This window comes from Rhipicephalus microplus, chromosome 10, assembly GCF_043290135.1.
Source record: "Rhipicephalus microplus isolate Deutch F79 chromosome 10, USDA_Rmic, whole genome shotgun sequence".
NCBI classification, from domain to species: domain Eukaryota; kingdom Metazoa; phylum Arthropoda; class Arachnida; order Ixodida; family Ixodidae; genus Rhipicephalus; species Rhipicephalus microplus.
In genome coordinates this window covers 16,935,142-16,957,312 of record NC_134709.1, presented here as the reverse complement: position 1 = coordinate 16,957,312, position 22,171 = coordinate 16,935,142, and the positions used below count along the sequence as shown (strand labels likewise).

Genomic DNA, 22,171 nt, shown 5'->3' with positions numbered 1-22,171 from the left:
GCGTACACTAGACGTTACGCACATATCATCGCTCGCAGTGACACCGGTCCTAATTGTGAACACTGTGATGTGCCAGAAACACTTGAGCACATATTTTGTGTTTGCCCAGCATACGCACGTGAACGACAAACACTGATTTCTTCTACTGAACAATATCGCAGTAGGTCATTAACTGATGAGACCATGTTGGGCCCTTGGCCAGACACCAACAGTGCAACTGTGGTCACAAGAGCAGTTATTACCTTTTTAGAAACAACTGGACTATGTGCGCGGCTATAAAATGTGTCTCAGCTAGAAAGAACACTACATACTCACCTCTCTATCTCACCATCGTCATCCATTAATCTTTCTTTTCCCCTTTCCCTTCCCCCAGTGTAGAGTAGCAGGCTAGAGCAAACTATCGCTCAGGCCGACCTCTCTGCCTTTCTGTAAATAAACATACTACCTACCTAACATCGACTTGATAGTAGGCCAACCAGTCCCGTTATTGATTTCGCTACATTATCTTGAGCTGCTAGCATTCATTCTTGTTCACAGGTGAACAAGTTACTGCCGTACTAACAAAGCCATTTTTTTACCTATGCTTCAGTTGCATAGTTTATTAAGAGCTAGCAGATTGCAAGCAAAGAGAAAGGCAGTAATCAAGAGGGCACCAAGACTGACTGAAGTATTACAAACCTCATGCAGAACGGGTAGCACAGCAGGCTTGCATTGTTGCAGAAAAAACACCGTCATGATGGCAAACGCGTGCGGTGGCAGTGTACCCCGATCTTGCTGGTCCAAGCCGCAGTGCTGAAAAGATACGAGGCAAAACCTGTACAATTCACACCCACCAAAAAAATTTTGCTTGTTCAGTTGTTAATTAGATTTCTGCCTTGACATAAAAAAAAACAATTCGGGCTGTAAAAATTATGAACGGCGCAACAAAGCAGACAAAAAGACAAATGATCACATGAACACAAGCACCGTGTGATTCCGAAGTTGTAGTAGTGTGATCATTTGTCTTTTCGTCTGCTTTTTTGTGCAATTCAAACACCTTGTATCTGTACCAACTCACCCGATCGTCGATGCTATAAGGGCTGCTGTTGAACGCCCTGGACTAATTTTATCTATAACTAATTAATCAATATACACTATAGTAAGCACACAAGTGTTATGAACCTGTTTAAACTGAGAGTTGGTCCACCAGTCAAAAACAAAACTTTGCAAAGCATCGACATTATTGATTGATACGTGGAGTTTAACACCCCAAAACCATCATACGATTATAAGAGACGCTGCAGTGGAAGGCTACGGAAATTGTGACCACCTGGGATTCTTTACCGTGCACCTAAATCTAAGTACACGGGCCTACAGCATTTTCACCTCAATCCAAAATGCAGCCGCTGCCGCTGAGATTTGATCCCGCGACCTGCGGGTCAGCAGCAGAGCACCTTAGCCACTATACCACCGCGGTGGGGCATATTGCTTAGCAACTTGTGGTGCCGCCACACATACCTACCAGCCAAGTTTGGAGAAACGCAATCCGGGAGATTTGCTTAACCCGAAGGGACGGGGTCTCGCCTGTGGGAGGGGAGTATACAAAATGTCAACCGCGGGTGGGGGGGGGGGGGGGGTACTGCGAGAGCAATTATATGAACACTGTCAGTGGAATTTCGCGGTTCGCCGCTGATTTGTACAGAGTCGAAACCGATAACATCGCTTGTGCATCGTCTGTTTTACGGGCTTGTAAAAGCGCCCTAGAGCTAGGGACGAACGCAGCTAAAGCAGAGATGAAACGACCCAGCGGTCACCGTCGTGCGAAGGGCACGTCCGATAACATCACTCCGTGTGTGAGGCCTGTCATCGCTTGTTTGCGAGTTATTTCGTCAGGCAAGGGACTATAGTACAGTACTGCCGACTACTCGCCTTCCCCCAGCTTGGCATTCGCCCGTGACCCAGACGTGAAAGAAAAAAAACAGGCACTCTTTTCGGCAACCTTTGCAGTTGGGTAAACCAAAAAAGCAAAAACAAAAAACAGAAAAGAAAACAAGAATGTTGGAGGAAAGGTAAGGACATGGGGTAGGAGCGCTCGATAAGGGGGATGGGGATAAAAAAGACAGTGAGAGGAGAAAACCGTCAGATTATAAAAAGAGAAAAAATTTAAAAGAAGGTTCTGAATTGCGAAAGGAAGAAGCGCTGGTTAATCGTGACGAGCGGCTTGAAAAAGCCCTGCCATTATGTTCGATGAACCCTTTCAGAACCATGGTTCAGCTTAGCTCCTTGAGGAAAAAGGGAAAAGGGGTGCATAAAGGAAGGGTACAGAAAGTGTGTGGTGAGGTGTGAGCATAAGCATGCGCAGTTCCCCTTCCAGGTACAGGTAGGGGAGAGTGAAGGTCAGTCGCAGCGTCGCCTCCCCCTCCCCATCCGCCGGAGGCACCGCGCCACTCCCTATTATGCGCTCCCCTTCACTCGCAAGGTTAACAGCCACACCCCCACCGTTTGCATGTCTAAGGACGCGGGTGCGTCCGTAGATTGAAACAGCCACAAAGAGGGCTGCGCATTCTTCCATACAAGCATCTATTTGTAAACACTCGCTCGATCAGCCCCGTCACATCAAGCAAGCGCTTCTGTCGGAGGCGCTTGCTTCCTTCTTACTCTCCTTTTTAAAGACCAGTCTTTCAAAAACCTTCGGCACAAAAATTTTTGTCTGTCTGTCTGTACATTTCTGTCTGTCCAACCTTAATGGTACCCCAAATGGGATTAACGTGACCAAACGATATTACAAACGGCCGACCCCATTCGCAGCGCCCACCAATATTGCTCAAGGTTCAGCATTCATACTTGTGCGATTGTCAATTAAAAAGCAATTATTGCACATATCTGAGGCATAATAACAGCACGTCAATATTATTATGTGTAGTTTCAACTAGAAAAAGGAATCGTCAATATTATGTATGTGTAGTTTCAACTACAAAAGGAATCATAAGTAATTTTAAGGATAGCCTTTATAACAGTGCGCTGGCCATGCAACGCTTGCACGAAATGGCAAGTGTTTCCAACGCTTTGCTAAGACGACACGGTGGTGGCACCTACCCGTTGCCTTGTGTTCTACACCTTATCACCTACGAGATGGGCGCGGACAGCCCACACCCCGTTTTCCCGGATAACTGCCAGATAGTGCTCATGCCTCACGTGTGACGTGACTTGATGCGCTCGTTCGCCTCCACTGCATGCTCGAGGCACTCTAATACAGCGCCTCTAGAATACCATTCATTAATTTTCTTGCGCAGAACATCAAATAAACGTTTTGTTCACTCTCTCCAGATGCAAGACTATAGTCTTTCGACGACATTTGCGGAGTAACATGCATATACGAGGCCAATCTTTTCTTTTCTCTCTCGCGCCCCCTGCGGCACCAGCAATTCAAGATACGCCACCATCACTTCCTGGAATGCTGGCACAATAAACAGCCAGCAAAATCATCAACCATACCACGGGGGTCACTGCCCTCCCTCTACTACTATGAAGTTTTCTTTTTTTTTTCGTTAATGTGCGTGACCTTCAAAAACTGCACAGCCATGCGCAATTTCGCTGCTTCTACTTCGCAGGCCGCATGTTCTGGCGCTATTTTTGCATCTCGAAAACGTACATTGAACCGAGTTGATCCTTGCTGCCATCGTTAAAAAAAAAAAGAAGGATCCTTTTTACTACGTGGCCAGACAACTTTGCTAAAGGGGCCAGACAAAGCACTGGATGCGTGAAGCAAAACTAGATTTCCGGGAGATTTTCCCATGACCAGTAAAACCGGGAGAAATGTTCAAAATCCGAGAGTCCCGCGGGTAATCTGGGAGACTTGGCATGTATACGACATGGCCTTGAAGCTGCTTTGCAAGCCCAGACACAGTTCTGTTCAGCTCCTGCCAGCTGTGCACGAGTGGCGACACCACTGCGGGCACCCGTACTTGCCCCGCCCAGCCGCCTTGACACGGTGCACCGCTGCTCTGCTCCGCGAGTCGTGAGGAGACAATTATTCGAGCTCGCCTAAAGGTCTATAAGCACATTTCACTAGGCACACATCAATCTGTGTACAGAATGTTCTATGTGTTCCTCATCTATATCAGTATTGGTACTCTTGTAAGACATCCTCGTCGTGCACACCACCTCCATAATGCAATGCTATTACCGTGGCAGTAATAGCATTTCACCAACGCCCACGCAGATTCCTAAGTGTATCGTAGCAAGCTCATCGCAGCACCTGCTCAACCCTCTACTTCTCGGAGATGAGCTCAACCGTTCGCACATTTTGCATACCCGCTGCAGTAGACTAGTTAAAAGTTTTCTGTGGCAAGATGTCCCAATATTTCTTCCCAAATACAACCCAAGCAGGTCCACGCACCTACCCCCTTTGTTCACGCATAGAGGATGCTACGACGTCGTAACACCATTTCTTATCATGACTTCGCTAGCAAACTTGGCTGTAAGCAGTGTACACAAGCCAGCTTTCTACAATACTGTCTTTAATGCATTTATGTTCTTTCAAAAATACTATATTGGAAGTTCGTGACGTAAGGCGTTAGAGATGCCTTGAAGTGGAAGAACGATTCCTCCGAGCCCAATAATGCAGGAATTGCCGAGGATCGAAATACAGCTTGCCCACTTCAAGATAACCAACAATGACAACCTACACGAGGCAAATTTGAGCAAAGTTTGTTTGACAAGAAACTGATTTGCAAAGATGAGAGCAAATCCTCTCAATCACCTTGGCCCACAGCCGAAAAGCGACTCCCAGAATTTTAACCCTCCTGTCGAGCGAGGCATAGTCGTCGAGGAGCCTTGAAGTCTTCTGCGAGTGGGAGTTGTTGAGGCTGATCTCACAAGAGAGCTCGCTGTCGACCTCCTTGAAGCGTATCCGTGGCACCTTGGACAAGTAGTCCTTTGTCACTTGGGCAAACTTGGCTACAGAGACAGATACGTGCCACAGTGAATTTCGAGCCGCTAGAGCATCAATTCTCATGTACATCTTGGGTGACACCCTGCAGTCTATGAAAGTAGGTTTATAGCCCGCGACAACACTTTCAATAACCCCTGACTAAGCACCCTCATTAGGCAGGGCAATAAAGTCTGGATATGCCGTAAAACGATTGCGAGCTTCAGGAAGGGACCTATGAGCACAGAAATTACAGCTGAATTTGGCAGTGTACCAGTGAACTCGGCAAGCAACATTACAGACATTACTGTTTAGCACCTTCAAGCGAGTACTGTTTAAAGCAACTTTAATTCCAAAGCATGAATTGATACCTCGCAGTATCTTTAGTCGTTCTGTGTCTGTGGTTTTCTCAAGCATCTGTTTACACAGTCATGCTGAGCAAAGTCACGGTGCCTGCCCAATCACCGAACAAATTGCCACTCTTTTTTTTTTTTTTTTTTTGCAAGATTCCAACAGCTCACACAATGGATAATCTAGATTGCAACTACTCCAAATGCAGTACATTATGGTTGAAGAAAGCTTTAAATTGGAACTGCATTGACGATTACATTGCTACCGAAACATCCTATTATTGTGCTACACTCAAAGAACAATGATTGAAGACAAAAGAAAACGTGCTTACGGCACTCCTGAAGGAGGTCACCCGTTCCAACGAAGAGCTGGGCACAGTCTCCTCTCCCAAGCGGATTCAAGTCAATGTTGACATTGCTTGTATTCAAGCCAAACCCATTGGCTGACGAACCGTACAAGCTCAACTTGACATCTGCATTTTAACGTTGGTAGCACGTTTTAGTTACTCGGTAAACTACATCGAGGTGCCTACACACACTTCTTTGCAGCCTACTGTCACACATGACCACTGGTTAAGGAATATTTAAATGGTTCCGATTTTTTTTATAAACCCATTGAGGCATTAGTGTGGGTTTTTCGACTCGTAGACAAACCAATCTAAGCATAACGTGCAAAGTGGTTTATCCTTTATAAGGCAGGAGTTCTCAAGTTTACTGGTCTTGGGGAACACAATGGCTTTTCCAGAGTGCAGCGGACCCTCAACTTCCTAAGCATGAATACAAAAAAAATGGAAAGGGGGGGGGGGTACTGAAAGCTCAATGTATAAGTGGAAAAGCCCAGTTTGGCGAGATGGTAACCCTTATTCAACCAAGGCATTTGTGGTACAAGATGTTTTGCCTAAATTAAATTATTTACTCTAGCTGCAGCCTTAAACCTTCTCATTTTAGACGACATTTCCAGAATCCTTAAATACACGATGTCACAGAAACAATGATTGAAACAATTCACCGTTAATTTTAGGCTCATCCAGTAAAAACATAAGAACAGCAGATGGGTGGGATGTGCCAAGTGTACATGTCTTTTGACCAATGAAATGTTTGCTATTAATTTTCAACTCACGAGCATGAACACTTCTTAGTACATTCCTAAGGATTACGTTCAAAGACATGCTAGGCTGAAAATGTGAACATTGTGGATGCCATACTTCGGGCATGTTACTATGTTATCAAGAAAGAAACAAGAAAAATTTCACTGTATTATCAGGAAATGTCACAGTTCAACAGTACGAGTAATTTATTTAAGCACCAACAGAATTTGCACCAACTTTTGTGTTAGAATGCCCTGAACGGTACAAACAGGCATGTTCAAGCGACAAGAAATTCCCTTCTCACCCGGTAATGTTGCCTTGATGAACGTTTCCAGGTCAGCGACTACTCTCTTCCGCAGTTCAACCTCCTCCACAGTCAAACTGTGCTCCTGCGCCACCTTCTCGATCATAGCACCAATCGCGTCACACTGAATGTCGACCGGATAGGGAAGGTTCTTGACGGCCAACCGCAAGTCGTTCACCTGGACACGAGTCATGACGGTGCAATTGAGGGGAAAATAAACAACACAGAGAAGCGGGCCCTCAAGCAACAGTACTCACAAGCTTCTTGCTTGCATGTTGCTCCTGTTCCAAGTGCTTGTCAACGTACCACATGTCGTCGATGTGCCGATGACAGAGGTGACAGTAGAATTGCGCCTTTGGGAAACGCTGGGACCTCTGGAAAGCAGAAACGCGAGACAGAACCGACGTCAGCAATACGACTTCACAGTGGTGGGCATTGCAAAAGAGTATAATGTATGGAGACTATAGGCTAGACGAGAAGCACCGCACCGACTACTACAAAAGAGGAACACCAGTATTGCTCACAGAATGGAAGTAACCCACAAATTGTGGTGATAAACTTTTCTTAGCTAGTTTTTATATCAGGCAGTTTGCCATGTTACATTGGCACGTGATAAAAAACACACTCATAAGACTGTTGTGGACACAATGCTTAAGTATTAACACACAAGCTCGGACTTTTAGTCTAAGAGGGAAGGGGGATTGTTTTCATTTAAACAATCACTACTGTGCCACCTTAGTAACCTACGTCTCCAAAGGTTATACAGTCTAATAAAAACTGGAACACTTTTTTTTTTTACTTCTGCACCAATATTCAACTACAGTATTCAAGAACAAGCGTGGGAGACTTAAAATTGTCATAGATATGAGCCAAAGTGGTCTACGGGGTCTCTTTATTAGGCTTACGGCACTCCAAAACACAGTAACGGGAAAAAAGACATTCACGGAGACCACAGTCACCTTTTTCAAAAGAAGAACCCTGTGCTGTTTGAAAACCAGCAGCCTCTCTTCAAACAAATTGGAGCTGTCGTGACGACCACCATTGCGGTGTGAAGGTACGGGACCTGCAAAGTTTAGCACTTTAAGCGCATCTTGCGGCAGCACTGTAATGGCCAGGTAAGTACTAGACACAGATGCGGTAAAAGTACTTAAGATTGTCTGTAAGCAAGACTACTGCTATACAATGTTCATACAATTGTTTTCATATATCGCAAATCTTGGCATTCAGAAAATTCAAAGGGCCTTATAAAGAGACCACAGTAAGAAATGCAGAATTACTTTTAACAAGCTGGAATTACTGTATCCTGTCTCTTGGTCTTGGTACACACAAGGTGAAAAAGTTGGAGTTTGGCAAAAAGGCTGCACTTCAACTCGCTCTTAGCCTTCACCCAATGAGTACAACACTAGGTCGGATCTGTAGGCCAGCACATGGAGTACATTTCACAGATCCGGTAGCTGCGCAGTGTCAGGAAATGTCGGTATCGCTCCTGATGCAGATTGTGTAAGTGCCGTGTTAGATTCAACCTTCATCACAGTAGTCCTGCCACTGCTGGGAATCAAACTCGTTACCTTGCACTTGGAAGAAGAACGCCAGTATTGCCTAGATACTGCTCTGCTGTTAATAGGAATCACAGTGCCTAGGAGCCGACAATCCAATAATGCAGCCAACCTAGAATTCGGGTAGCTGGAGAGTTCACCGTACCCTTCATTTACCACTTCACAACTCACGAGAAATTTCATCATGTCAAGGCCATCATGGTGCAACCCTTAAACATTGTTTCTGTAAATGAGGCTTCTGCCTTTTTTCCTTTTCTGCAATGATGCTTAATGTACGAAAGACCAAGCACTGATACAGGATGCATAAACAATGTCAAGAGCTGTGTTGCACGAGCCACAGGGTACAAAACGCAGGGCTAGGGATGCATGCCATCGTATTCCCTAGAACTCATCATTTGTGTAGTTTTAAGAGAATTAGCCAGGGGTAGATGTTCACACACTCTTTTGTCATTCACTGGATTTAACGAATTTCATTATAGTTCCGAGCTTCCTATGTTAGAATAGGCATTGGCATTGCACGTCATATCGAAATAGCACTTGGACATGACATGCAAAGCTAATGCCAATTCTAACATAAGACGCTCAAAACTATAACACAATTCATTACATCCAGTGAAAGAGTGAGGACACCTGCCTCTGGTTAAACCTCTGAAAACTACACAAATGACGAGTTCTAAGGAACACGATGGCATGCCTCCCAAGCACACGACCTCGAAGGCACAGTGGCTCTGGAGTTCCACGGTACACTTCCAAGAAGGTAATAGGTAACGGGCACTTTCACCGAGTCATACCGTCCGAACTACGTACTACAACAGCAAGCCCTTTCTCTCAGCGTGCTCCATTGATATTGATACTCTAGAATAGTTAACACGCACGCACAAGTTTTGACTGATCCATAATTATGAATGCGCACATTAGCAGTTTTTAGCCCGAAGCCTACAAGTTAAAATCAATTTTTGTTTTGACTAGGAAGCTTCAAGAAAACACAAACAAGCATTGTCAGTTTCATTACTAATACGAGAGAATTGTAATGCAAGTTGGTCTTGGCACAACAGCTGTACTTTGCAATTTACCGGCTTGCCATAATGCAAAGCACAGGGCTTTAGGCTCAATTTACACTGCTGCCACACGCTCTATCACACCACTGGCACAGAATTGGTATCCATTATGGGAGAGCCTCTTTTCTCTCTCTCCAAAAATTTGACGTTGCCAATGTCAGCAGCATCAGCCAGTGCTACTAACATGGCATTCACGAGGGTAAACTGACGAAAAAAACCTTGTTATCATAATAGTTCCCAAAGCCATGATGAGCAGTCTGAATCAGGTATTATGGTGAATGAAACTCGGGCCAAGTATTTCGTTAATATTATGTACTATATACGTTGCTAGTAAACCCCAATACATGACTAAGCTAACGAAAGTAAAATGTCTCACCAAATTGCTTTGCCTGTGCATTTTGGAGATGATCATCCTGAAAATGAGGTGCACACTCAAGCAGTTGCCTCTCAAGATCTTGCAGGAACAGAAATTCCTTGGGATTATTTACACCAGGCCAAGCAGGGGCATTCCACAATACTTCCTTGTACTGGTTCCACGAACCCTTGCTGTTCTTCGGCCCTGGAAATCTGCGTCCGGTGGGGACAGGCTTGGCCTTGTGCGATGCACACCCTTCAACCACCGATGCAGTGCCTGCGCCAGTTTCACCCCGCATGGCGCTGTTTACTTCAGCGCTGCAGTCTTTTGTATTTGCAGAGTCCATCGACACTGAAACCACCTCAGCACCTTGCACAGGTGGGAGCACACTGACATCCGGTTCGCCCAGCCTGAGGTCCTTCTTTTTGGCGGATAAATTTTTCCGGCGCTCACGTTTCCCTGCTTTCGGCGGGATTCGTGCCGATCTCTGCCGGCAATCGACGTCGTCGCGAGCTGTGTTGCACGCAGTGAATGTAAATGGGACTACAGGTGGCGGGTTCACTGACGGCAAGCCCCGCGGGGGGTGAGGCTGCATCAAAGGCTGAATGGGCGATTCGGGCTGGCAGAGCAACGAAGGTGGCAGTCTGTCATACTGTTGCATGGTATCTGGCGGCGGCTGGTTCCGACTGGTGGAAGCCAGCAGGATGCGGTTCAGGTCCCGTTCAATCTCGAGGCACATCTCTCGCTCGGACATGGTTTCCATGTTGAGGAGTGGGCTGGAAATATTTAAAAGCCAACATTGACCCCGGATTATCTTTGGTGGAAGAATAACCGCCGCCGCACCCTCCCGACGAATGTCACCAATTCAACTGAAAATTATATTGACCTGAACAAAGCAGAAACGATGCTGTGAAATTTGACGGCAAGTTTAGCTCCAATCCTGCGTTATGAAGCAGTAATTCACGCCTTTCAGTTCAAGCAATGGTTAATGGCGCGACTAGCAGATGCACGAACGCTCTTACTCGTTGTGAATGCCGTCATTCTGAGCACAACAGCGAGGAACAGAACGCGACCAGCAGGTAAGAGAAAAACAGAAGGGTACTCTACCGTTTTTGCCACCAACCACGACGGCTGCACAGGAAAGTCAACGGGTGTTTATCCTTAGCTGTCACATCCTTGGGTCATCAGCTGTGCACCGCCGCACATGCAAGCAATATGACGTCGTCAACGCCCATTAAAATACAAAGACATATGCTGCTTAACAAGTCACGTTTTGTAAATGTTTGTAGAGCTTTGTTTATATTTTTTTTCTTCGCGGCCTCTGGGCTAACGAACATCGACCTAATGCAGCGGCTCGGTCTGAAATCGGCAATGAGACAAAGCTATCTCTTATACTAGCAATCGGAGATAACGCGCGAGATTCGTTCGCTCCGAGATCAAGAGGGGAGAATGAGTTTCCTCTAAAACTGGTTCCGCTGTCATCACAAAGGGGCCTCGACGTTGTGATCTGGCAACAGCACGAAGTCGCGATAAACGAGATACGAATCGAATAGCGCATTCGGGCAACAGCGTAAAAACTGAGCCTCTTGCATACGTGGTGTGCGTGGCAAGCTATGACACCAAGTGCAGCGTCCGTCAGCTGCGTCTCCGGGCGAAAATGGGGCGCCCAGATTACCTGCGCTCCGACGTTGCGTTTTCCAGGGGGAAGTAAATACCGATCACACGGGCACGAAACGAGAAGACATTCCAGGAGGACCTCACAGAGCTCGTTCTGTAGCGGTCGGCACTTGCCTCGGATGTGGCGATTTTGAAGCACTTGAGTACGCAGTTTGACGATAAAGCCCCCGTAGTCACGGTGGACGTACGTCCGCCATGTTCCAACAATCTGCACATTGTTAGCAGACTGCGACGCGCCCAACGGTCTTTATCCGGCGAAAAATACTGCACACAGCGCCATGACGGGCATAGACAGCCAATCGTCTCACACGCGAAGAAAAAAGAGATAGTCGTTGAAATATTTTTATTCTGGTACATCGTACGTTCAGTAAAGAATTAAGTGTCGAACGCTGCGTCCCTTATAGTCATGGTTTACTACAGCCACATCTTGTCGTAATGCTAGGGGACCTAGTAATGTTGCGGCGATCATGACATAAGCTTGCTTGCTTAATTGCCTGCGTAATATGTTCAAAATGACGCATGCGTCGGATCACAAAAAGAATCAGGCGATCATACCGAGGCAATGGAACCGGTTCCCTTTCTGTAGCACGGTTTGTCTAGAGGTGCCCAAAATTCCTTACTTCAACCCACCTTTACTTTCGCAAAACGGGCTACCTAAGCCAGGCCGCGCTGTGAAAGGCGCACGCCACCACTTCAATTTTATTTTTGCATTCCTTGCGAAGCTTACTTTCTTTCCGACTCGACCAACCGATGTTGTAGGGCCTTTCGTGCCAACGCTACAGTTCTAGAAGCGGTCTTTCCTTTCTTTTTCTTTTTTTTTGTCCTTGAGCGCGCGCCGACGCGCACCGCTCAAGTTACGAACGCATGCGTGGTATTAGGTGTACGTTGCCGTTCCCAGGTGCTACGTCGTTCCCGCGCTGTTGCCGGGCGCATACTTTGCCCCGATGAATGTTTGTCTGCGCTAGTATAAGCTGACTGCTTCGCGTCTCGCATATGGTGATTCCGTCGACAACTATTGCTTTAGAGCTCCCGAGTTTGATGGATAACGCAACGACAATACAACTACACACTATTGTCGCCGAAGTTAAACAGCTAGTACGTTGATTTGGTCTCATAGAATAATTACTCAGAACTGCATTTTCGGATCGTTTTGTTATCCCAGGTTTTTAACAGTAAGTGACAGAGAAAACTCAAGAGAAATGAATAGTTGCAATTCTTGAATTTTTTCGGGCTCCTGAATATCTGTGTGACGTCGCTGATTCCATAGCCTTTTTCTCAAAATCAAGATGTTTGACTCGCCTGGTCGAGAATGCTCATCGTCCAATGTAACAAAAACACGCTGACCAAACACAAAATGAACTTTAAAATACAAGACATTTCGGCTCCCGTACAAATCAAACCAGTTTGCACCCTCAAGGGTGCTTTCCGTGTCTATAGCTAACGCCCTACGACAAAGGTGTTTTGGTTTGTCAAAACGCCCCTACTGTGGGCTGTTAGTAGAGACCATACACACCAAAGCACACTTAAGGGTGCAAACTGGTTGGCTGTGTACGGCATGGAGTACGGGGACCTAGTTCCCAATCTCTATGTACATGAGTCTTTAGTTTTTTTTTAATTGCGAATGCCTTTTCTTAGTCGAGCAATGTCACCGTCCGGCGGTGTCCGCGCAACGGCTTGTGTTATCTCCGCGCTCTCAGTCCCTTTCCCATAACAACAGCTGGGGGCTGGCGCTCTTGCCCTCGCCCCTAGCAACCGGAGCCGGTGGTGCGGGAGGAGTAGGTGAGAGTGGGCAAGAGTCAGTGGAGAGGGTGAGCGCGCTCTGGCATGTGAGGGCGCTCGCATCGCGGGAGCTCGGCGGGCTGATGAATGTGCACATAAATGACGGTTACCGGCGGGTATGAATCCTCGTCTCATCGTTAATTTGTTGCATTAAAATTACTACGCTGCTTGCTCCCGGCGCATTCTCTACGGGAAGGTGGGGGCAATTTTTGTATTTTGGTGTACACTGGCTTTGACAAGGTTAATTATAACCAGCAGTCAATCAAGGCAAAGAATGCACGGAGGATGTTATTCGTAGTAATTTTGATACTATAGTGTGAATAAACTAAATTCGACGAAAAGACAACGTCGAACCTGTAAATTCGAAGGGTGCAGGTTCATCTTAGCTGCCGGCGGCAAGTAGCCTTTTGCTCTATCTCGATTTCTTCACATTCGTATCATATTTACAACAGTACTTTTGTTAGCTTGATTGTAAGCTCTGTATACGTCATTTTTTGTGTGTTTCTATCAAATTAAAAACGAGACCTTAAATTCCTCTTTGCATTTAACAGTGCTTTTTTAAACTTGCTATATGCCAGGCCCCAATATCTCTGACAACGCATTGTGATCCGCTTTTACCAAGATTAATGCCGATCGTAACAGATGCCCCCACCATCTGTAGCATCGCTGAATGTACGTAGGTGCGCGAACATGTCGCCAGCTGCTATTTCTTAGCACTCGTTTGCGCGCCTATATACCGAGCGTTTTCTTGCAGTAGAAGGGGTGCTTTTTGGTATTTCGAAAAGTCAGTTCATTCATACGACTAAATCATACGTTTAATTTACCATTTACTGCTCTATCCGAATTCTATTGTTCTACCGTCTACACTGTTCTATTTACTGGTTTCTAATTACGTACTATTCACAGTTCAACCTAAGTCACGAGGCCTAACCCTCCCTCGTCCGCCCACCCTAAAATCATTTTGAATGTGCGAATAACATACGAACGCACACATGAACATACATAACGGGCGGGTGAATTCCTCCATCTTCCCCGTAAAAAAAAAAAAATCTTGCAAACATTTTTTCACTTGTATTTTCTTCTGGTCCTCGTTCTTTTTCTTTCTTTTTTCTAGGCCCCGCCGCGGTGGTCTAGTGGCTAAAGTACTCGGCAGCCGACCCGCAGGTCGCGGGATCAAATCCCGGCTGCGGCGGCTGCATTTAAGATGGGGGCGGAAATGTCGTAGGCCCGTGTGCTCAGATTTGGGCGCACGTTAAAGAACCCCAGGTGGTCGAAATTTCCGGAGCCCTCCACTGCGGCGTCTCTCATAATCATATGGTGGTTTTGGGACGTTAAGCCCCACATATCAATCAATCAATCAATTTCTTTTTCTTGAACGTATTCATTTCTTTTTCTTGAACGAACCAGCCTTGCTCTTCGCCGGCTGACTCTGACAGCATGAGAACACTATATATGGAACTTCTCATCTGTAATCAATGCGTAAAAGAAAGAAAGAAAGAAAGAAAGAAAGAAAGAAAGAAAGAAAGAAAGAAAGAAAGAAAGAAAGAAAGAAAGTGTCTTAGCCCGAATATTGGCTTCCAGGCAATAAGAGGTTTATCGCAGTGAAGCCAGCTTCAACGAAGTTTTTACTATGGGTATTTACGAACTGAGTGACACTATACCACGAGACTCTTGACTTTCGTGCAAGTTTACCGCACGGCATCAGTGCGCGTGTGCGTCCGCCATGATGGCTTTCGGCAACGCTATTTAACGCTATAGGTTGATCGCGTTGACACATATGAGCGAGTAGACGTGCCCACGAATTATTCTGTCTTTCGTGTAGGTATTCACACCACTACGCTTGGTTCAATTTTTTTTGCAAATTTTAATCGTTCGTTTTACTACAGAACAGTAGCCAATAGGATTCATTGTTATCGGCTTTGAGAATATGTGTTGTGGCTCGCTGGTTCCAAAACACCACCACTTTGCGCAGACCTCGAGGCGTCTGATGCCATTGCGACTGAGCGCAAAAACATGTCGTGCGGCAGCTCGCTACTCGGCGTGTCATCGTCGACGTAGTAGTACTCGTACTCGACCTCTTCGGAAGGCTGACCACTGCGCACGATAATTTTTTGTAACATGTCGGTCTTCTTGCCGTCGTCTTCAGCGCACGGAAAACCGTCCTTGCACGCTGGGCTCCTCGCCCTGTCTACAAGCGCCTTCATTCTGACACTGGACTTCAGCAGGTCTACCTTAACGGGTGGCCAGGGACGAAGCTCTTTTCCAACGCTAGTCGCATAACCGATACTGCTCGCTGCTCTCTTGTCTGGCGCTCTACTTCGACTGTTCTCGTTTCCCGTAGCAGTGGTGCGTTCCCCAATGACGTAGTCGGGTGTCGCGTCGTGCCGCTTGACGTCGGTGAGTGGAAGTTGGCGGGCGACCTCCTGGTAGGTTCTGTACGCCAAACGTTGCCTTTGACGTGGCGATGCCCTCTGCAGGCTCCCCTCCGCTGCTCCGAAAATGACGTCGACGTATCTCTTCTCCGTGGTCGGCCTGGTTGTCCGCGTTCCGCCCATGAAGAATGGCTTCGGATTGGATGAAATGGTTACTTCGAGGAAGACTGGAACATCGCGGTGCGGGTGGCTGCCGCTCCTGGATGCAGTGACGTTTCGCCCGCCAAGCCGGGAGACGTTCCCGTCACGCGCTTTCCATACGTCAGGGCCTCGGAATGGATAGGGAAAAGCAGTTACATTCCTCGAAGACCTGTAAGGCAGATACCGGACTTGTTCCGGACTGGACGACCTGTGCTTGGAGGCGCGGGTCCACGGGAAGTCGTCGTCCTCGTGCAGATGGTTGTGCGTGTTCCTTTGGCGATAAGTCGTGTCATGCACCATTTGACGTTGGTCCTCGTAGGCGACGCGACGCTTCGCCGGCTCGCAGTAGCTTCCGTTGCAACTGGCGGCACCGGGCAGAGCACACATGAGTACGAAGGCGAGCGAGCTATTGAACGTGGATCCCGGGTTGTCGCTGTTCGCGCACAGCCGCGTCCAGCCCGCCAGCAGAGGCCCGCTCTTCGGTGGGAACGCGGGAAACTCCGTTCCCGTGGTGCTAGATTGCGCGCTATCAGAGCGAATAATACCTGATGTCGTCCTGGACGTTCGTGAGAACGAGGTTGGCGTCAGAGTCTTCGCGCTTGTCTTCTTCGGCGTCTTATCAGTCGTGTAATGTCGGTGCCGCAAGTTCGCGGTCATCGGCGCCTTTGTGGACGAAAGCGTCGCGTTCCCCATCTTGGAGGCATTACCACCGAATGGGTAGAACGGCGCTAAGAAGTACGGGTGTCTGCCTTCGGCAGGTTCGTTCAGCGAAGCCTTGTGCACACTCTTCTCGGGTGTGCCGGACGACGCGTCTTCATCGTCCCCACAGCCGTTCTTTGACCCCGTCGTGGACGTGGTTCTCTCTGTTGTCGACGTCGCAGTCGTTTCCCCGCAGTTTGTTGCCGCTGTCGTCTGTGCCGTTCCTGGCATAGCGGAGCACTTCACCGAGGTCCTCGTGTACACCACGTTTCGCGAGTACTGACGTGAAGAAGGCGGTGGACCGGACACCGGCCGCAACGCCTGCAACAGGCGTTTCGTCGCCTCGCGTCCACCTTCGCCCCTGCAGTCAACCGACCCTCGGTCTTCGCATTCCCAGAAGGTCTCGTCCTTGTAGACGCTGTCCGGCAGCCACAGCTTCCGGCAGTCCGCAGCGCGAGCTGGAAGTTCCTCTCCTGGAAACTTGACAAAGACGCGCGTGGGGCACTTTCTGCTTTTCGAAGTTCTCGCGGAGGGTCTGGTGGCGTACAGGGCCTGCGGGTGGTCTTCCTGTTGACGCACTCTGAGGGGATAAAAGTGTTGAATATCTCATGAAAATTGGGGAACTCATTCATTCTTATGGTGGCGGTAATATTACCGTGTATGTGTGCACCTTTAATATAGCCTTGTCAGTGTCACATCGTCTGTTTTATATCCGTCACCTCCGGGTTCTGGTAGTTGTAAAAGTACACACACACACACACACACACACACACACACACACACACACACACACACACACACACACACACACACACACACACACACACACACACACACACACACACACACACACACACACACACACACACACACACACACACACACACACACACACACACACACACACACACACACACACACACACACACACACACACACACACACACACACACACACACACACACACACACACACACACACACACACACACACACACACACACACACACACACACACACACACACACACACACACACACACACACACACACACACACACACACACACACACACACACACACACACACACACACACACACACACACACACACACAGAGAGAGAGAGAGAGAGAGAAAGTGTGCAGTAAAAAGAGGTAACGGAAATACTAACGGAAATTTGAACTTTCCTGTTCTTCGACACTAAAGTGGAACTCGCATGAAACTCTAACTATCTCGTGGTCATTAGCTTTCCACCGATAAAAAAGAGAATGCACACTCTAAGTTCCGGCCTTCAATTACTTTACACATCGTTCCTGTGAAAATGCATATTCAGTGTCCGTGCGCTTCAACCTGATTATTTCGCCCTCACGCTACTCATTCTCATGGTTAGCTCAATAGGTAGAGTGACAGCCTCCAGAGGGCGTTGTCTTGGTTCCGGGTTCGATTCCCGGAGCAGAAAAGAATTTTTCGGCAGCTCAATTTATGTGAAACCTGTATGATTTTAGTGGTGGCTTTGTGCTACGAACGAGTCGTTGTCGGTCACCCTTTCTTGAATTACTTTGGGCGAAGCGAAATAAACAAGGTATCTAGTGCAGCCAATATATCAAAAACCTTTAACAGTCACCATCAGTCGAAACTAACCTTGTTGTAGCAGGCGTCGTTGAAGGCTGAGTGGTGTTTTTCGCTGCCCTTGTCGCCGCCGTCGTTGATCTCTTCTCTGTACTCGAACTCCGGCTCGAAGACGCTGGTTTGGGTGACGCCGTGTTGTTGCAGCCGCAGTGACATCCGCCGTTGTCGTACAGCCTCTCGACAAGCACGGTTTTAGACAGTGACGCTCTCACGACTTCCTTGACGGGGATCCGGTTCCGGCTGTTCGTTTCGACGGACGGCGGCACTAAATAGAACACCTTGGTGAAGGTCTCGTTGGTTAGCAGTTCGGAGCAGTTGCAACCCCTTTCGGTAGCGTTGGAGACGGTGGCATTGCGACCAGATGCGATTTGAAGTGAGCTCGTCCTCGTATCGACGTTGCTTCGTTTCAACTTTGGCGGCGGCTGCGTCGAGACTGAAGCGAGATCGGCTGGCAGTGGCTCGTGCGGCTCCATGAGGTCTTTCCACGGCCGCTGGCTGAGTCGCTCCTGAGATAGCTGCGTATGAAATATTTAAAGAAAAAATGATGGCGTCCTTCTCGAAGGCAAAGACCATCTTCTTCGTGGATTTGGGTACGTGAAGCAGTAATTTGTGTATATGCCATCATTTGTAGAAAGAAGAAGGAGCGATTTCTAACTTCTTCGTGGATTTGGGTACGTGAAGCAGTAATTTCTGTATATGCCATCATTTGTAGAAAGAAGAAGGAGCGATTTCTAACCTACTTCGAGAAGTAATTGTAAATTCCAGGCCGCGGCTTTGTTATGGCAGCGGCGTCCTTCGAGATTGTTTTCCCCACGATTGTGTGGGAAAGTGATGTATATATATATTTTTGCCTTGCGCCCCTAAACAAAGGCCGGCTAGTTGAGTTTTACTGAAGCAAGTTGACGAGACAGAGCGCTCCTATACGACCGTAGCTACAAATTCAGCGTGGAATCGCGTGGGACGCCACTGCCATAAAAAAGACGGAATATACAAGAACGGAGCCCGGCAGATCCACGCACGCTTTTTGTGGTCGTTTCTTCCTTTACCATGGACGCCGCCGTCCAGTTTTGCCGTCGTTCTTGCAAGGGGTTCTCAGGGGCCTCGACTACCGATCGGCAGCGTTTTCTACTGAAAAAGTGTTGCAAGGCCCCTTTACGAGGGAGAGATTGTTTTTTTTTTTTTTTCATGTTAGTAAATTATGCTCTTTCACAGTCTCAACGCTTGCTGCGAGACAGCGCTTTGTAAGCGAGAAGATGCGCAAAATAAAAGTGAAGGTGTCTCAGCCACTTCAATGTTCCCGTTCCGATTTCGCCGCGAAGGCATAGGTTTCGGAGGTGTCTACTAGGCCATACGTAGTTATCCTAATCGGTAATAATGAAATACATTGTCACCTGAGAGAGATACGTGGGCTAAACATACCAAGCTTCAAGAAATCTAGTGAGCACTGTAGACAAAACACACACAAGGACAGCTTCAATTCGTATGAGCACTCAGGGGGTTTTGCGCGCGAAATTTAAACTGGAAACTTTGACCTTGATTTTTTTGTTCTACGAGTGTAACTGTGATAGTGAAATTAACAGCAGTGGATCTTTCATAGTGTAAGCAGGCTGCTTCATTGTTTCACTTTACTGTCTCTTTATCAGAGGGCGAACCATGGAGTGATGGGCATGCAACAGGGGCAGCTACCCCCCTCTCTCTCCCAGCACCCTAGCCACACCGGCGTTTTGCCCCCCTCCTTCCCCGAAAACAAATTACTGCAGTGAAGAGTAGAAACTGGGCATGTTGTTAGTGTGTAATGAATATCAAAAGAGTGCAATCACAAGGGCACAGTACCGATGGCGTGATGTTCGCCAGACCTTGTCTGTTGCACTCAGAAGCAAAAGCAGATTTTTTTTTTTTCCGGTGAAGGGGGGGGGGGGGGGGGGGGGCTTTTTTTTTGAAGTGGGGGCTGGGCAAGCAGATGTGCTCGGGCGCCTTTTTATGCTCTATATTTCGTAGCAAAAATAATTTCAGTGGGGGGTACTGTGTGCTACTCCCTGGTACGCCATTGGTTGCACTGTTCTGATATCCACAAAATCCTGCCGTGCGCGTGCCATGTATGCCGTTCAGATGCTCACCTGTATCACAATCTCGCTGCCATGCTCAGTGGCCAGCGTGGCCGCGTTAGTCCTGAAGGTCATGTCCTGGCCGAAACGTCCCCTGTGTCTCCACACGGTGCTGTGGTCACCAGTGGCGCCCTCGTCGCCGATAGAGTCGTTTCCTTCCGCTCTTCCGTTAGACAATGCGCCATCCTCGTACTGACGCTGCCACTGCAGGCCACGTTGCTGTTCCTGTAGCGACGATGCCTTACGGTGCAGCCTCTGGGACAGCAGGACGCCTAGCGAGGGAACCGACAGGTCGACGCGCAGATCTTTCTTGGCGATGTGGTGCTTTGTATGTGTGAGGGGAAAAAAAAAGACCGATGTTGCCGACAAAATGCGATGAAACCGCGCAAAGGTGCACCAAAAAAAAAAAAAAAAACGGCCAATGAACGAACTTTAGCTGGGAAATCTTTTTCCCCCCTCAATCACCAGCCCTATTCAATATCATGGTAATAGGCTCAATTTTATAAAATAATAAAAAAAGTCATAATCTTATTATTTCAAACTTTCGCGCCGATATCTTTGCGCCAACTGACATAGCAGGAGAGTGGGTGGAGGGGCAGTACGTAATTTACGTTGAAGTTGGTTGAAGCCACCCCTCCTCTCCGAAAAACAAAATATATATATTTGGCTTATTTGAGACGCCATCATAGTAGTTCATAAACAGCACCAATGAACGTATGCCTAAAAGGCGAAAAACCGGCTCACTGGAACATTGCTGGGTTCAACTCCGCCACAGCGTGGCAGCTTGCAGAGCACAGCAGCAGCTGCCAGCAGCAGAAGCCTCATCGGGCGGCACGGCCGAGCCATATTTTCTGGGACCGGCCGGAACTGAAAGAGAAGCGGGCATCGCGAATTTGCACTGAACTCGGAACGACGACACAGAGACAAGCGCTCGTGTCCTTCTTGTCTCTGTGTCGTCGTTTTGTTCTCGCGCTATAACTATCGTCATGCCATACCAACTAGCCCAAGCTGCCACACTTCTAAGTGCACTGCATATTCGTCCTTAAACTTGCGCGTTGCCAGGATTTTGTCTTGAGGTGTGAAAAACCGTATTACATAGCGACGTCGGAGTGTTGGTAGGAGCAAGCGCATGCAGATGGGATCGAGTGTCATTTCGTGCTGTGTATGCAACAGCAAAGTAAATGTGGGGGAGCGGGGGGGGGGGGGGGCACGGGTCTGGTGCGCCCCCTTGCCTACGCCTGTACGGCGAGGGAGGGAGGGTTCGGACTTCCCTACCCCACAAAAGTTTCAGTTTTGCATGTGTGTTTTGTACGTGTGCACATACATAAAGTATAATTGGACCCCCCCCCCCGCCCTACACACACACAAACACACCAAACAGACGATAGTTATAGCGCGAGAACAAAACGACGACACAGAGACAAGAAGGACACGAAAGACACGACCTTCTTGTCTCTGTGTCGTCGTTTTGTTCTCGCGCTATAACTATCGTCATGCCATACCTATCGTTGGTATGGCCAACTATATATGCCAACTAGCCATACCTTGGGCTAGTTGGCATATCGTCATGCCAACTAGCCCAAGCTGCCACACTGCTAAGTTACACCAAACAGAAATTGTATACGCCCCCCAGAGTGTATATATACGCCTACACTAGAACTGAAGAATGCCAAGCACACCGCTGGTCGTGTTCATCAGAACTGTACCTGTCTGTGAATGACGCTGCAAGCGCACCATGCATGGGCGCCGGGACCTCGCCGCTGCGCGCCTCGGCCCTCCGCTTCGGGAGCTGCCGTCGACAGTCGACGGTCCGCCAGAGGATCCACTCGGCGGTGGGCTGATGCTGATGACCTCTGATGGATGGCGCTTACCCACAGAGGGGGATGGGCCAAAAACCGGGCGGCAGGATACTTAAATGAAAATGAAGCCAATCTGAAAAAAGTAGTTTAAAAATAATACTACCAAAAAAACAAAAATGCTTGCTGTGCAAGCGGTCAAACCATCCCTTGTTTTTGATAGACGTAACTACGAATTATAAACTAAAGATCTGAAAAGGTAGGGGTTCACTAGCACGGTAATCTGTTGTTGTT

General features: G+C 47.8%; 3 protein-coding genes across 5 annotated transcripts in view; 1 reads left to right on the top strand and 2 right to left on the bottom strand.

Annotated features, from left to right (window-relative positions):
• The window catches only part of LOC119181024 (terminal uridylyltransferase 7), a 51,338-nt gene extending 39,792 nt beyond the window's left edge, over positions 1–11,546 (bottom strand). For 2 of the 3 annotated variants that reach the window (XM_037432173.2, XM_037432175.2), the window contains exons 1-9: positions 11,412–11,546; positions 10,728–10,808; positions 9,642–10,396; positions 7,611–7,714; positions 6,909–7,025; positions 6,652–6,829; positions 5,592–5,732; positions 4,742–4,938; positions 679–792 (exon numbers count right to left, since the gene is read on the bottom strand). In XM_037432173.2, coding sequence (XP_037288070.2) covers positions 679–792; positions 4,742–4,938; positions 5,592–5,732; positions 6,652–6,829; positions 6,909–7,025; positions 7,611–7,714; positions 9,642–10,383 — 1,593 coding nt within the window. In that variant the 5' untranslated portion in view covers positions 10,384–10,396; positions 10,728–10,808; positions 11,412–11,546. Of the gene's footprint in view, positions 1–678; positions 793–4,741; positions 4,939–5,591; positions 5,733–6,651; positions 6,830–6,908; positions 7,026–7,610; positions 7,715–9,641; positions 10,397–10,727; positions 10,809–11,295 lie in introns of all 3 variants that reach the window. The other variant, XM_037432174.2, reaches the window with a different exon arrangement.
• LOC119181837 (spindle assembly abnormal protein 6 homolog) overlaps positions 1–22,171 on the top strand; it is a 269,839-nt gene that overhangs the window by 201,671 nt on the left and 45,997 nt on the right. The gene's annotated exons all lie outside the window — the stretch shown is intronic.
• On the bottom strand, positions 14,925–22,007 carry LOC142774603 (uncharacterized). Its single transcript, XM_075875131.1, has 5 exons — positions 21,788–22,007; positions 20,826–20,948; positions 20,094–20,405; positions 17,989–18,491; positions 14,925–16,928 (listed from the first exon to the last, which is right to left on the bottom strand). Exons 2-5 carry the CDS (start codon positions 20,925–20,927, stop codon positions 14,987–14,989), a joined length of 2,859 nt encoding a protein of 952 aa, XP_075731246.1. The 5' UTR covers positions 20,928–20,948; positions 21,788–22,007; the 3' UTR covers positions 14,925–14,986.

Excerpts from the sequence above, each read along its gene's own strand:
- LOC142774603 (XM_075875131.1), bottom strand. The coding sequence starts at position 20,927 with ATGGCTCGGCCGTGCCGCCCGATGAGGCTTCTGCTGCTGGCAGCTGCT. Across the intron at positions 20,406-20,825 it reads TTGAACCCAGCAATGTTCCA|CACCACATCGCCAAGAAAGA; the intron begins GTGAGCCGGTTT and ends ACACATACAAAG. Across the intron at positions 16,929-17,988 it reads ACGACGCCTGCTACAACAAG|AGTGCGTCAACAGGAAGACC; the intron begins GTTAGTTTCGAC and ends TTATCCCCTCAG.